The sequence below is a fragment of the Nicotiana attenuata genome, chromosome 6 (assembly GCF_001879085.1).
Source record: "Nicotiana attenuata strain UT chromosome 6, NIATTr2, whole genome shotgun sequence".
In the NCBI taxonomy this organism is placed as follows: Eukaryota; Viridiplantae; Streptophyta; class Magnoliopsida; order Solanales; family Solanaceae; genus Nicotiana; species Nicotiana attenuata.
In genome coordinates this window covers 17,212,518-17,228,106 of record NC_031994.1, presented here as the reverse complement: position 1 = coordinate 17,228,106, position 15,589 = coordinate 17,212,518, and the positions used below count along the sequence as shown (strand labels likewise).

Here is a 15,589-nt window from a genome sequence, read left to right as displayed (position 1 = left end):
CAGTTGCTGGTCCCTCTACTCCAACTCCTCACCGAGGGATCGAGCATCAAGGGTCGCCCTCAGCCGTTCGTGCATCTCGCGGCATTTATCGCGATAGCACCGATATTTTCCCAGCATCGTCAGGAAAATCTTGGCCCGAGTATCAGCCCTGCGAGCACTCTCAATCTCCACCATGTACGTCTGGAAAACTAAATAAAACAGGCTAAGGCCGGGCCAGCAAGGAAAGCGAAAGGAACATAAAAGGAAAGCGAAACGTACCCTCAAGCCCATAGCGGCAACTTCGTGCATCAAAATCAATATCGGGAACGTTCCGGAGATCCTCACTCTCAGCGGCGGAGGACAAGAGGTCAAACTGCGGTACTAGGTCCTCCGTATCTCCCAAAAGGTTGATGTTCGACGGAATCTCTAGAAAACGGGACGGTCCTCCCGCCTGAACCACCGAACGGGTAAAACCCTTTTCAAACATACTAACATCATCAGGATCAAGATCAGACTCGGATTCGCAGTCATCAACCACGATACCCTTTCCCCTTCCTACGGCCGAGGAAGAAGCACGACCAGGTATCGAGGACGAAGGTCCATCCAAAGTAACAGCAGCGGCCTCAGAAGTCTGACCCCCCGTCACGATCGGTGGCAGGTCAATCACAGCGGCAGGAACTTCCGTCGATGGGTCGGACATAGCAACTGGCACCGCCTATGTAGGTGGAACGGCATCGACCCCCGCTTCAGATCCCGTCAAGGGAAGGTCTTCTTCTAAGCATATCACAACTGAAGGAGTTGTTTCAAACTCCGCTCGCCGCCTTTTCGATGACTCCTCCCTCTCCTCGGCATGGGGAGATTTCCTCACTATGGAGGCGACAGGGGCTGACCTTTCAGGTCGAGTAGTGACCTCCGCGTGTGCGGCCGTAGTCGTAGATTCGACTGAAGCGGCCCTCGATGAAGGGCGGGCAGCAGACGCCGATGCAGGGCGAGCAGACGAGGCAGGTTGACGGAAAGCTAATGGAGGAGCCTTCGCTCTTCGCACTCTTCCTGGCATCAACAAACATCACATAAGAAACCAAGTAAAAAGAGAAGGAGAAAGAGTAGCGAACAAAGACAATATTACTCACCAGTAAGGGGCTTGCGTCCATATTTCTCATAAAAAGACGACCATGTACGGAAACCCGCCGTATGAGGAAGGATGGCACTCACCCATTCGTGGATACCATCAACGGGGGTAGGAGGCAGCTTCGCAGCTGTAAAAATACAGTTTAGTATTACCCAAATAAGAAACGGTCAAGCATTATTCCGACAGAAGGCATAAAACTTACGAGTGAAGTTCCATTTCTCAGGGAACCCCGAAGGATCCGCCACAAGATGTTCGGTCCGCACATAAAAGTAATTCTCGTAGTAGCGACGGTTGGCTCTATCGTCCATCTGAAAGTACAAGAGGGGAGGGGGGGAGGGGGGGTGAATTGAAGCCTTTTTAAATTTATAGTCGACTACTCTTAAGACCTAGTCGACTTATGCGGAGACAGCCTGCACAGAGCTGTTAGTTCTTTCGATTTAAATAAGTGTTAATTACAATAAACAGTAAAGGAATAGAATATAATACGAGAGCGATAAAGTAAATGACACCAGAAATTTTATACTGGTTCGGAACCAATGTGGTATCCTAATCCAGTCTTCTTGGGTTGCAAGAGTGTTATCTTTTAGAGCTCTTTGTAAATTGAATTGAGTACAACCTTTTTGATTTTCAGCGATCACCACCAACGCTGATAGGGTTGGTTTTCACTCGCTCACCAACAACGACCCTTTGGTTTTCACTCGCTCACCAAAGAAACGAACAATGACATAACCTCTAGGACACACTGCCTCTCCAATATTTTTCTGTCTCTCTTCTCTCTTTTGGGTACATAGTAAATCTACTAAAGTGAATTACAATGCTTGTTAAGAGTAGAATAAAGAACTTGTGGTTGGATAGACAATTGTATAGAAGGCTGCATGTCTTCTTCTTTCCTAGGCTCTCGTTTTTATAGTCTTCAATAGCTTCTGACGTTTGGCTTGATTTTGTTGATCCCTTGATTTATTCAATCAGAATATTTTCTCCTTTGATTGAGTAGATATCAACGTGACTTCCTGATGAAGTGTCTTGTTGATGGACTCAATTATATTTCCAATTTGTTGATATTCTGGACTTCATGCCTTAAGATCATTTGAGTTCTTTCCTTGTGAAGTAGTCAATATTATTGTGTATCCATAAAATGAGATCTTCCCATTTGAAGTGTTGTCAACAAATGCACCAGTATATATTGAATCTTTCTTCCTTGAAAGAGCTTGGTGATTCTCTGCCTTTGATCTTGGAGATATAATTTCTTACTATAATATTGTAGTAAGAATATTCCATACGTAGTAGATCTTGTCCAAAACTTTAGGAAGCATTCTTCCATAATTCACAAGGTTCCTTTAGTAGGTCTTGAAAAATAATCTCTTTCCATAAAATAGATTGTACTATACCCATAATATATTTTCTTTCCATAGAAGATATATTCTTCTCCCATTATATTGAAAATATTCCTTTCTTGATCTTGGAAGATATCTTTCCATAATATAAATTGTACTACATCCATAACATATTTTCTTTCCATAGAAAATATATTCTTCTCCCATTATATTGAAAATATTCCTTTCTTGATCTTGGAAAATAATATCTTTTCATAATATAAATTGTACTACATCCATAATATATTTTCTTTCCATAGAAAATATATTCTCCCTTGGTCTTGTAGTATCTTTTCGATGTAGTATCTTCCTTCCATAAAATAATAGATCTTCTCCATGATTTTAGCAACTTTCCTTTCAAGATGTTGAAAAGCTTTCCATCCATAAGTTCCATAGATTTTTCTTCTCATATTGTAGTAAGCCATTCAACATTTGAAATTTCACTTTCAAATATTATTCCTTCTAGATTAAATCTCTGAAAATAATCTTCCTTGATGAATTCTTCACATGATATTCTCTTTCCCATATTTGTTTGGATCTTACCAGCAATTTCTTTCCTGTGCAAGAATAAGATTACCACAAGTAAATGCTCTTTGATTAATATTTATTTTGGTTTGTTATCATCAAAATTAATACGTGAAACCTTGAAGCTAACAATCTCCCCCTTTTTGATGATGGCAAACCATTGAGTACAAAATAAGAAAATTTAATCAAAAACTTAATTAAGTACAGTAAGATTACTTCCCTAAAATGTCGAGCTTTCTCTTTCATGCATAGGCGCCATGCCGCGTAAAGGCTCCCCCTTACTCTAAGCGTTCCTTCGTCATGCTCCCCCTGTCTACATACATTCTACCTTTTTCGCGTTCCTTCGTCATGCTCCCCCTGTCTCCATACATTCTACCTTTTTCGAGCTTTTGTACACATTATTTTCTCCCCCTTTTGGCATCATCAAAAGGGTGAAGGGAATATGCAAGTAAAGTATAACTATAACTTAAAATTATCTAGGGAGTTATAAAAAACATGTAGTAATGATTTCCTTTAAGAGCCGTAAGCAGAAAGAAAAATCTAACAAAATTTTAAGCTAGCTAACAGCTTTTATTCCAGCCAAAATCTCCAAAGTATTAACCCAAAGCTAAAAAAATATTGAACTGTCGTTGTAGGTAGACAAATAGAATTCTAGATCACAGAAGAACATCATTTCACATGATTGAAGGCTTAGTAGAGATTAAAAAAAAACTCACAGAATACTTGATTTTTCAAAACATCATTTAGCATATAAGACAGTGTAATCGCACATAGTCACTTGAAAAATGCTCGATGATTTAAAAAGATTAAGAAACTTTTGATATTCTAACATGTTAAACTTTCAAGAGAAATTTGAGCAAAGACTTAAGACTCTTAGAAAGATTACAACATATTAATGCATACAAGAGTCAAGAAATGGTTATATATTTATATTACCAAAAAGAAGGATATGGGATCATTCTCATGAAAGTCGTTATCCTTTTCATGACATGAGAATACTAAAAATCTCCATCCCATTTTTATTTCATTCCACTTTGTTGCCTGCAAGGCTTGCATCTAAAAATATTCTACTAAATCAAAGCAATTAGTTCTTGCATACAGTAATCCATGATTAGAATCAACCAAAGATCTTTTGTGGCACTATAAAAAATATTATGGGATCAGGTATACCAAAATATTTGTCATAAAAATGCAATAGAGAGCTGGTCATACCTTGGTACTTTAATCGATCATTGGACTTACTAATTTTCTCCTTGCTTTGCATTATTTGGAATGTGAAGATAAGGTCAATTCTCCATTATACTCATTTCCAACTCGATCATCTACTAGAGACTTAAAAATGCTTGACATGCTTTCAGTTAGTATTACAAAAAAAATATGCTCTTGTAAATACATCTTTTGAAAGAATAATCGTCAGATGATAAATATGAATTTGTTTCAAATGGTAACTGGTATTAGTCACATGAAAGTGATTAAAACAAACATTCAATTCCAGAGAGAGGCTAGAGAATAATGTCATGCAGTTTTCAAACCATTTAAAAAATGTTTCAACATCCATAAAAATACTTTACAAACTTTGTAATAAGCACATGAAAAATGATATTCTAACAAAACTTTCAAGGAAGAAACAAACCTTCTTGTTGTGAAACCTTGGGCTACACATAATTTTTACGACCTTACCAGTTTTATCCGCTTTAGATATCCATGATTGCAGCTCATTTGCTTGGTACTGGATTTTCATACTGTTGATTCTTTCAGCTTCGCTCAACAAATCTTGTATTACTAGGATCCAACATTCATCGTTTAATGCTTCTTCATGACTGTCTAGTTCAACTAGTATAGATGTGTCACTAGCAATTTGTTTCAAGCTATCCACTGTAATTCTCCATCCTTATTCACAAATTGCTTAGAAAAATATTAGTATAAAGAAAAACGCGCATGGTGAGATTTCTTTTACAACTAATGAATAAGAAATATGACAAGAGTCTTACCAAGACATTTGCAACCAAAGGAAATAAGATAACCAAAAAAATTGAATTTTCTTCCTTCCCATAGCTCAGATAGAATTTCATTCAAGATAAGATCCAATGTAAATGTTAAAGCACATATAAGCCAATGATGACAATTTACAAAAATGATGCTTTCTTTTCAAGTCTGCATTCAATTCAGGCACCAAACTAATAAGAGAAGAATCATGTATGACAAAGAAATTATCGAACAAATACTTTAACTTACATCTATAATCAACATTTTCTTATTAAGGAATATAACCTAAGCAAACGTATAGATAAGCATCAATAGAAACATATACATGTACCTTCCAGGCTTTTGAGTCTTAGGAATGGTTGAGTATCTCCATATGTGCACGAGTTACCGAGGCATCAAGATTAAACAATCTTCTAAAAAATGAATGAAATATTGAAACTTTCACTAAAAGAATGAATATAAGAAGTAATTCTCTTCACAAGTTATTTTAAGCTCACCACTACATGAAAGGAATACATGCATGCATACTTGCTTATCCTAATGCTTATACAAATGGCATGGTTCATGCAAGATATTCGTTCTTATTCAAATCTCTAAGTCAAGGATAAGATTAACATCAAACATAATAGTAGTATGTTGCAGCTAGTCGACTCAAGCAATATGTAGTTGTACATAACAAAAAATGTTACTAGATACGTATCACCTTGTAAAGCATCCGAATGAATTTGAATAACCTTTAGTGATACCAATCACTTAAGCTTTACCATCACATGTAATAGTTCCTTCATCACTTGTAGAGTATGCATGAACGTTGAAGCATTTTTAAGCATGTGCCTTGACCAACCATTATGCAAATTTCATTTATCCCTTTTTATGGCTGGACTCAGAATTCCTGCAAAACAGATTAATTTATTTTTGGTACCCAAACCTTTTTGGTCCTTCATGGTTAGTAGCTTGTATAATTGGAGATACATGTAATTGTTTAGGTCTCCAAACAAATTTTGATCTATCATGACTTTTAGCATAATTACATGCAAATGCCTTATGTCCAAAATTACCACAGTAGTGACATGTAACAAAAGAAGTAGAGTATTTACCAGTAGGTGCCTTAGTCGACTTGAAGATTTTCTGAGTCGACTTGTTTGAAGTAGGGTGTCTACTGGTAGATCCCTTGTCAGTCAACTTGGAGTTATTAAGAAAATATGCCCGCTTGTTTGGTCGATCAAAATGGTGACGGGAAGATACGTGCAAACTATTCATTTGTTTACGAAGTTCCACATTTTCTTCTTGAAGTAAGTCATTTTCAACCTGATATTCTTCAAGTAGAATATCCCAATCTTTCTTTTCCTTTTTCAACTTGTTATATTCTTCAAGTTGGGTCTCCAGGTTTTTCTTCTCCCGTTTAGTCTTCATGAGCTCATCAAGAATTTTTCTCATATCTTCTAAAACATGTTCTACGATACTTTGAAGTTCATTACATTTTCTCACAATCATGAAATCTTACCTCACTTGTTTCACTTGGGGCCATGATGCAGTTGCTCGTAGATTCCTCATGATCGTAGTCTGATATATCTTCATCACTCCAGATACCAATAGATTTTCTTTTCTCACTTGTCTCACTTCGTGCCATGAAACAAAGGTTGACAACTCCATTATGATTTTTATTTAGCATATATTCATCACTCCATACGCTGGAATATTTTCTCTTTCTATTACCCTTGGATAGTTTCCTTTTTAGTTCTAGACAGTTGGCTTGGATGTGACCATAATTTCCGCATTTGTAGCACTTTCTGTCATTGTTTTTATGCTCACTTATTTCATTACCTTTTCTAGAACTTGAATTGACTCTTCCATTTTTCTTGCTTCTTCGTGTCGTGTTAGAGACAACTCTAGAAAATAATGCAATATCATCTTCATGTTTGTCTCCTTCTTCTTCGGCTTCACTTTCAGACTCAGCAATAGTTGATTTAGAAACAACACTCTTTTTCTTCTCTTCATGTCCATGCTTTTTGAGATGGGTTAGCTCAAAGGCTATAAGGTCTCCACGAAGTTCATCATATGATAGTTTGTCGAGATCTCCGTATTCAAGAGCAACAACTTTTGGTTGCCATAAGGTGGGTAAACTTCTTAGAATCTTTCTGACTTGTTCACCATTTGAATATGGTCTTCCAAAGGATTTTAGATCTACAACTATTTTGCTAAATCGGCCAAACATGTCTTCAATGGATTCATCTTCCTTCATTTGAAACAACTCATAATCACGAATCAGACGGTTTATCCTTGTTTCTTTTACTTTACCGGTACCTTCGTAGGTAACTTCAAGTTTATCCCACATTTTTTTGGTTGTATCACAACTTGATATTTTCTCAAATTCTTCTCCGCTTATAGAATTATATAATAGATTTTTTGCCTTTGAATTTATCTGCACAATCGCCATATGCTCATCAGTATAATCATCTATATCAAGGGTTTTGGTAGATACCTATCCTTCTGGTTTCTTTTCTGGTTTGGACAGCAGGAGAGGAAAGTCATCCTTCTTGATGACTCGCCGTACTTTGACATCATAAGATTTGATGAAAGCTTCCATTCGAATTTTCCAGTGAGTGTAATATTGTCCGTTGAAGTATGGTGGTCTTAATGCAGAATCCCTTCTTGGAGTAAGGCTCCGATAACTGTGTGTGCTGACATGATCTTTTCTCACTTGCTGTTAAGCAAAAGTAAAAATGTGAGACCTGCTCTGATACCAATTGAAAGTACAAGAAGGGGGGTGAATTGTAGGCTTTTTAAATTTCTAGTCGACTACTCTTCAGACCTAGTCGACTTATGCGGAGACAGCCTGCACAGAACTGTTAGTTCTTTCGATTTAAACAAGTGTTAATCACAATAAACAGTAAAGGAACAGAATATAATAGAGAGCGATAAAGTAAATGACACCAAAAATTTTATACTGGTTCGGAACCAATGTGGTATCCTAATCCAGTCCTCTTGGGTTGCAAGAGTGTTGTCTTTTAGAGCTCTTTGTAAATTGAATTGAGTACAACCTTTTTGATTTTCAGCGATCACCACCAACGCTGATAGGGTTGGTTTTCACTCGCTCACCAACAACGACCCTTTGGTTTTCACTCGCTCACCAAAGAAACGAACAATGACACAACCTCTAGGACACACTGCCTCTCCAATATTTTTCTGTCTCTCTTCTCTCTTTTGGGTACACAGTAAATCTACTAAAGTGAACTTGTGGTTGGATAGACAATTGTATAGAAGGCTGCGTGTCTTCTTCTTTCCTAGGCTCTCGTTTTTATAGTCTTCAATAGCTTCTGACGTTGGGCTTGATTTTGCTGATCCCTTGATTTATTCAATCAGAATATTTTCTCCTTTGATTGAGTAGATACCAACGTGACTTCCTGATGAAGTGTCTTGTTGATGGACTCAATTATATTTCCAATTTGCTGATATTCTGGACTTCATGCCTTACGCTCATTTGATTTTTTTCCTTGTAAAGTAGTCAATATTATTGTGTATCCATAAAATGAGATCTTCCCATTTGAAGTGTTGTCAACAAATTCACCAGTATATATTGAATCTTTCTTCCTTGAAAGAGCTTGGTGATTCTCTGCCATTGATCTTGGAGATATAATTTCTTACTATAATATTGTAGTAAGAATATTCCATACGTAGTAGATCTTGTCCAAAACTTTAGGAAGCATTCTTCCATAATTCACAAGGTTCCTTTAGTAGGTCTTGAAAAATAATCTCTTTCCATAAAATAGATTGTACTATACCCATAATATATTTTCTTTCCATAGAAGATATATTCTTCTCCCATTATATTGAAAATATTCCTTTCTTGATCTTGGAAGATATCTTTCCATAATATAAATTGTACTACATCCATAACATATTTTCTTTCCATAGAAAATATATTCTTCTCCCATTATATTGAAAATATTCCTTTCTTGATCTTGGAAAATAATATCTTTCCATAATATAAATTGTACTACATCCATAATATATTTTCTTTCCATAGAAAATATATTCTCCCTTGGTCTTGTAGTATCTTTTCCATGTAGTATCTTCCTTCCATAAAATAATAGATCTTCTCCATGATTTTAACAACTTTCCTTTCAAGATGTTGAAAAGCTTTCCATCCATAAGTTCCATAGATTTTTCTTCTGATATTGTAGTAAGCCATTCAATATTTGAAATTTCACTTTCAAATATTATTCCTTCTAGATTAAATCTCTGAAAATAATCTTCCTTGATGAATTCTTCACATGATATTCTCTTTCCCATATTTGTTTGGATCTTTACCAGCAATTTATTTCCTGTACAAGAATAAGGTTACCACAAGTAAATGCTCTTTGATTAATAGTTATTTTGGTTTGTTATCATCAAAATTAATACGTGAAACCTTGAAGCTAACACAATCTTCTCTTTCCCACCAGACTCTTCGACCCTCGGTGGCGCATGTGAATCATCGTGCCACGAATGAGTTGAGGGGCAAAAATATTGAGCATATGCCCCAAAGTGATCTCACGACCAGCAAGCTCCGTAATAAAGGGTAGGCGTAGAACGCGCAATACCCTGGGCGATCAAAATGGACTATGTCGTCCCCCACCGCCGGCAGTATTTCAACATGGCAAGGGATCCCCCACCTAGCCTTCAATTCTGCGATTCCCTCCTCAGTTACGACGGATGGAGCAGGTTCCGGCTCCTCCCCGGCGGGGCTGTGAAAATCACTCCACACTTTTCTAGGGTGAGGCAAGATTTCAGCCACCGATGGGACCTCCTCATCCTCTACCACGTCTGCTCCTCCAGTGGCCAGAACATCATTTTTCGGCGCCGGAGTTGTGGCAGAAAGATCAGCGCGAGAAGAATCGCTAGCCATTTGAATCGATTTGACAGAGCAAGAAGATAAAGAAAAGAAGAGACGAAAATTTTTGGCCAACTAAAGGAAATCAAAAATCCAAAGAATCGGGAGGAAAGAGGATTCGCAAAATTTTCTTATGCGAAGGCAAAGAATCTGTCAAATCGAATGGTGCAGTCCTATTTATAAGAGACATAAGTTTTCCGAGCACGAAATCCAAGAGTCATCAATTGAAGTTGATAGGGCATAAAATGATTCAACCCCCTAGGAACGTGTGTTATAATGGCAAATAACCGTAAATGACGCTTCAGGACAAACGATGTTCAGGCTCCGAAACGACCAAAACGGTTCGAGGGTATCAAAAAGATGTCGTCATATTGCTAGAATCTAAAGACCATACCCAAGAGGTAGGTGATCAGATTTCTCTTAGATATGTGACGACCATAAATCCGCCTACCAGGCCCGATAAGAGGCGACCCCGGTGGATGGAGGGACTAACTATATTGGTCAAAATCTAATCGCTACAGTCGGCTTGACTAAGATCCCGTCTAAGCGACAAGATGGTAAAGGACGACACAGTTTGCTCCGTGACCCCGTACTTACAATGCCCGCCATGACAGAGAATGACACTCAGGGAATGACGAATGCCAACGTCGTGCGAGTTCATATTGACCTATAGTGAGAATTTCATAACTATATATAGGGGAGGAGTCTCTCAAGAAAGGGGTTTTTTTTCTCTCTCTGGCCTCTCCTCTGTAATTTTCTTAGAAAAGAGGGGCCTTCCCATAGAAGATAAGAATGAATGATCTTCATCGATTAATAAATGAGGAAATATGAAATATCAATGAGATTGATCTATTCTGGTTTCATTTTATGCATTATTCTCCGATTCGCTTATAGATCTGGAGGTTATTAGCCTTGACTAAGATTTGCTCCTTCATCTTCTTTGATTGATTTTTTCAAAAAGGTTTTAGTATCTTTTGAGTCAAACAAGGTTGTTTCCAATAGATCATTGGCTCAGAAAGGTAGGGAGTAGAAGAAGAAGAATAAGAAGTAGAAGAAGAGGAAAAAAGAGAAAAAGAAGAAGAAAAAGAAAGAAAGAGTGAGAGAAAAAAGGGAGGGAGTAAAGAATAAGTAGTAACAAAATAGTTAAAATAGGGACATACGATAACTGGAACGAACTAAACAACATGACGTAATCTAATCTTGGGAGTAAGAAAGTACATGCATACTACTAATACTACTGGTAAGAAAGGGGGAAACTATCAACTACCTGTTAACCTTCTACCCTAATCCTCGATTTTCACATCCACCTATCAAGGTCACATCCTCAATAACCTGAAGTCGCGTCATGTCCTACTAATCACCTCTCCTCAGAACTTCTTAGGCCCGCCTCGACCTCTTCTCAAACCCACCATCGCCAACCTCTCACACCTCCTAATAGGAGCGATAATGCTTCTTCTCTTAACATGCCCGGACAATCTCAGCCTCGACTCCCGCATCTTTTCCTCTTTGGAGGCCACTCCCACTTTGTCCCGAATAACTTCATTCCTAATCTTATCTCTCCTGGTGCACCCACACACCCATATCAACATCCTCATTTCTACTGCTTCCATCTTCTACACATGGGAGCTCTTCACTGGCCAACACTCAGCCCCATCCAACAGGGTTGGTCGAACCACCACTCTGTAACTTTACTCTTAAGTTTTGACAGCATATTCTTATCACATATAATATCGGATGTAAGCCTCCACTTCATCCATCCCGCTCCAATACAATGTGAGACATCCTCGTCAATATCCCCATTACCCTATAATAGATCCGAGATACTTGAAACTATTTCTCTTGGGGATGACTTGAGTATCGAGCTTCACATCCACACTTGCTTCAAGAGTTCCGTCACTGAATTTGCACTCCAAGTACTCTATTTTGGTCCTGTACTGTAACAACTCGACTGGTCATTTTGAGCATTTGTACTTTGCTCGCCAGTTCTTGGGCATGACTAGCCCCGTATGATGTATTATGACTTATGTAAATCGTCGGTTTTTGTATTCAAGTTAATCGGAATAGATATAGAAGAATGATTCTCAGCTTGAAGCTTTAAATTTGAAAGGTTTGACCAAGTTTTGACTTTTTAGTATTCGATCTCGGATTTGGATTTTTATGATTTGGTTAGCTCCTTTGGGTGATTTTTGACTTAGGAGCGCGTCTGGATTGTGATTTGGAGGTCCGTAGTAGAATTTGGCTTGAAATGGCGAAAGTGGGAATTTTGGAAAGTTTGATCGGGACTGGACTTTTCAATATCGGGGTCGGATTTCGATTCCAGAAGTAGGATCAGGTCCGTAATGTCAAATGTGATTTGTGTGCAAAATTTGAGGTCAATCGAACGTGATTTGATAGGTTCGGCATCGGTTGTGGAAGTTAAAGTTTCAAAGTTCATTGATTTTGAATTGAGGTGTGATTCGTGTTTTAGCGTTGTTTGATGTGATTTGAGGCCTCCACTATGTCCGTGATATGTTTTGAGACTTGTTGGTATGTTGGGGCGGGGTCCCGAGGGGCTCTGGTGAGTTTCGGGGTGGTTTCAGACCATTTCTAGGCCATTTCTAGTTGCTGGTTTTTGGCTTCAGAGGTGTACAATTCGTTAGCATAGATCTGGCCGCGTTAGCATAGAGAAAATTTGGAAAAATGGAGTTGTGCTATGCGATTGCGTAAGTCTTCCCGCGATCGCATAGAGTAAAATCTTTGTTACACTGACCCGACTTTGGAAGCTAATACCTCACAATCTATAAGAAATTTGAAGATGATCCAAAAAAGAAAGTTGTATCCCTTGATTTCTAGTTTTCAGAAAGTTAAACCAATTGTAATTTGGAGTTTTGTACAAAACGTTATGACCATTATACTAGAGGCTGTCCGAAAGAGTTGGAGAAGGCCGTTGGAAAAATTTGTTGTACGCGATCGCGGGCGAATGGTCGCGATCGCATAGGGTAAAAGAAGGGCTGGAAAATTTTGTGCTTCGATATCGCATTAGTTTGTCCGTGATAGCATAGGTAAATGCCTGGGCAGATTATAAAGTACTCTATTTCGAGGGTTTCGACCATTTTTGCATTTTTGGAGCTATGGAGCTCGGATTGAGGCGATTTTTGAAGGGATTTTCAGAGAAGTGATTGGGGTAAGTATTCTTCACTTGTTTTTGGTTAAATTCCATGATTGTATCTTGATTTTTATCATCTAAATTGGGATTTTGGGGTGAAAATTGGGGGAAAATGGAAGAGAATTGGAGGGATGATTTTGGGGATTTGAATGGCCATTTGATGTCGGATTTTGATGAATTTGGTATGGGTAGATTCGTGAGTGAATGGGCTTTCTAGTTTTGTGACTCTTGTCAAATTCCGAGACGTGGGCCCGGGGGCCGGGTTTGAGTGGATTTCAGGATTTGTGCTTAATTTGATAGTTTTTCTTGTGGAATTCATTCCATTAGCGCATGTTGATGGTATTGTTCTGGTTGTGAATAGATTCGGAGCGATTGGAGGCCGAGTCGAGAGGCAAGGGCATCGCGGGTTAGAGTTTTGTCTGGTTTGAGGTAAGTAATGATTGTAAATGTTGTCCTGAGGGTATGAAACCCCGGATTTCACATCGTTTCACTACTTTGAGGTGACGCACACGCTAGATGACGAGCGTGCGGTCATGCACCGTTGGGGATTGCGACTTGGTCCGTCCCGTACGACTATTAAGTTGCATATTTGATTGAAAACTGTTCGATATTATTGTGTTTTGGAAAGTATTACTATGTTTGGGGTTGAATGTCGTGTTTGGGCCTCGTGCCGAATTTTTAGAGCCTTAGGGGCTTTTTACTACTATTTTCTCACTGTTTTTGGTTTAATATTTACACTCAGTCATGCTATATTTTTACTGATTTCATAACTCGGTTCTATTTACTCCGTTTTGATTCTATAAAAGATATATTGGACCGAGCACCTATTTTGTTGTTAGCCCGAGTGGCTTGAGCGGTTTCTGACTGATTGAGGCTTAGGGCCTGTGTTGTGAGGATATTATGGGATCGGGTTGCACGCCACAACAAGTTGTTACTGATTCATGATATTGTAAGGCCGAGGGCCTGATTGATTTATGCCACGAGGTGGCTTGTTATTATGAGGCCGAGGGCCTGACTGATTTATGCCACGAGATGGCTTGTTATAGCGCTTGGGCTGTAGGAGCCCCTCCGAGTTTGAACACCCCCAGTGAGCGCAGGTACCCAGTGTGTGTGATGTGATGCTGCCCGAAGGGCTGATCTTGATTAGTTGCTCGAGGGGCTGATTATGAGTGATTGTAAGATAGCCCGAGGAGTTGATCTTGATTATGATGTTGCCCGAGGGGCTGATGATGAGTGACTGTGAGGTAGCCCGAGGGGCTGGTTCTGTTGATATTTTGCCCGAGGGGCAGTTTATGGTACATGTTTTTTCCCGAGGGGTTGTTTACGTTTCTATCATTTTGACTCACTGTTTCTTCACTTATTTGAAACTATTGAAAGATGTTTTAAAAGAAAAGGTTTTACTGAAATTGAGTTTGTTTTACGAGATAATTGAGTTCTGTACTGTTTTGGAAATGTACTGTATTTGCTGTAGTGATGTGACGTGAAATTATCTGTTTCTTACTGCTCAGCTTTCATTTACTTTTATTACTTACTGATTTGGCGTACTCACATTACTCCCTGCACCTTGTGTGCAGATCCAGGAGTTGCGCGTCGTGATAGTGAGCATTGATCGACCTTTCAGCAGGATTTTTTGGGAGTCGACAAGGTAGTTGCATGACGTTCGCAACCCTGCTCTTCTCCCTCATATCTTCCCTAGATTTTATTAGTATTTTCTTCCAGATTCAGCTAGACTTTATTGTATCTAGACAGAGTTGTAGTTGCTCGTGACTTGTGACACCCCGATGCCGGGCTGGTGTATTTATTCTACACTGGTTATTTAGACTTATGTTATGAGATTACTTGTTAATTAATGACTTAAAAATGGCTTTTATAGAATAATGGTTTGATTTGGGAAATTGTGTTGGCTGGCCTAGTTTCACGATAGGCGCCATCATGACTAGGTCGGTTTTAGGGTCGTGAGAAGTTAGTATCAGAGCCTAGGTTACATAGGTCTCACGAGTCATGAGTAGGTTTAGTAGAGTCTCGCGGATCGGTACGGAGACGTCTGTACTTATCTTCGAAAGGCTGCAGAACCTTTAGGAAATCCTACATTCTTGAATTCTTATCGCACGTCATTGATTCAGCCTTAAATGTAACTCTTGAAATTCCTTCGACGCATTCGTATGCGCGTATGAGCGCTCGGTATCAGCGGTGAATCGACGGCTTGTGATTCCTTGAACGAGGGGCGAGACGTGATTTCTGTGTGTTGATGTTGGGCGTGTCTGGAGGACTTGAGGCCGAGCTTTTCCTGTATCTTGAGCACTGAGGTGTTGATTGTATGAGCACGTACTTTTGGATTTATATGTTCGGTAGTGTCCCTATTAGTGGAAATGATGGTTGTATGGCTACGTGATGAGTATGCTGTGACTACGAGATGTGTTCATATGATTTGGATGTGACGAGCAGGGTCTGCTTGAGGGTAAAATGAACTATTTGGTGCTTTATTTCCATCTTGATTTGATGTATAGACCCGAGTTATGGGTGTGTTGAAGGACCTTTTCATGTTGTTTAGTTGGGGAGTGAAGTAGATTTCATGTCGT

At 38.9% G+C, this 15,589-nt stretch overlaps 1 protein-coding gene across 1 annotated transcript; it reads right to left on the bottom strand.

Moving 5' to 3' along the window:
* Positions 6,467–7,429, bottom strand: LOC109227657. Its single transcript, XM_019392858.1, has one exon. The coding sequence runs from the start codon at positions 7,427–7,429 to the stop codon at positions 6,467–6,469; it is 963 nt and encodes a 320-aa protein (XP_019248403.1).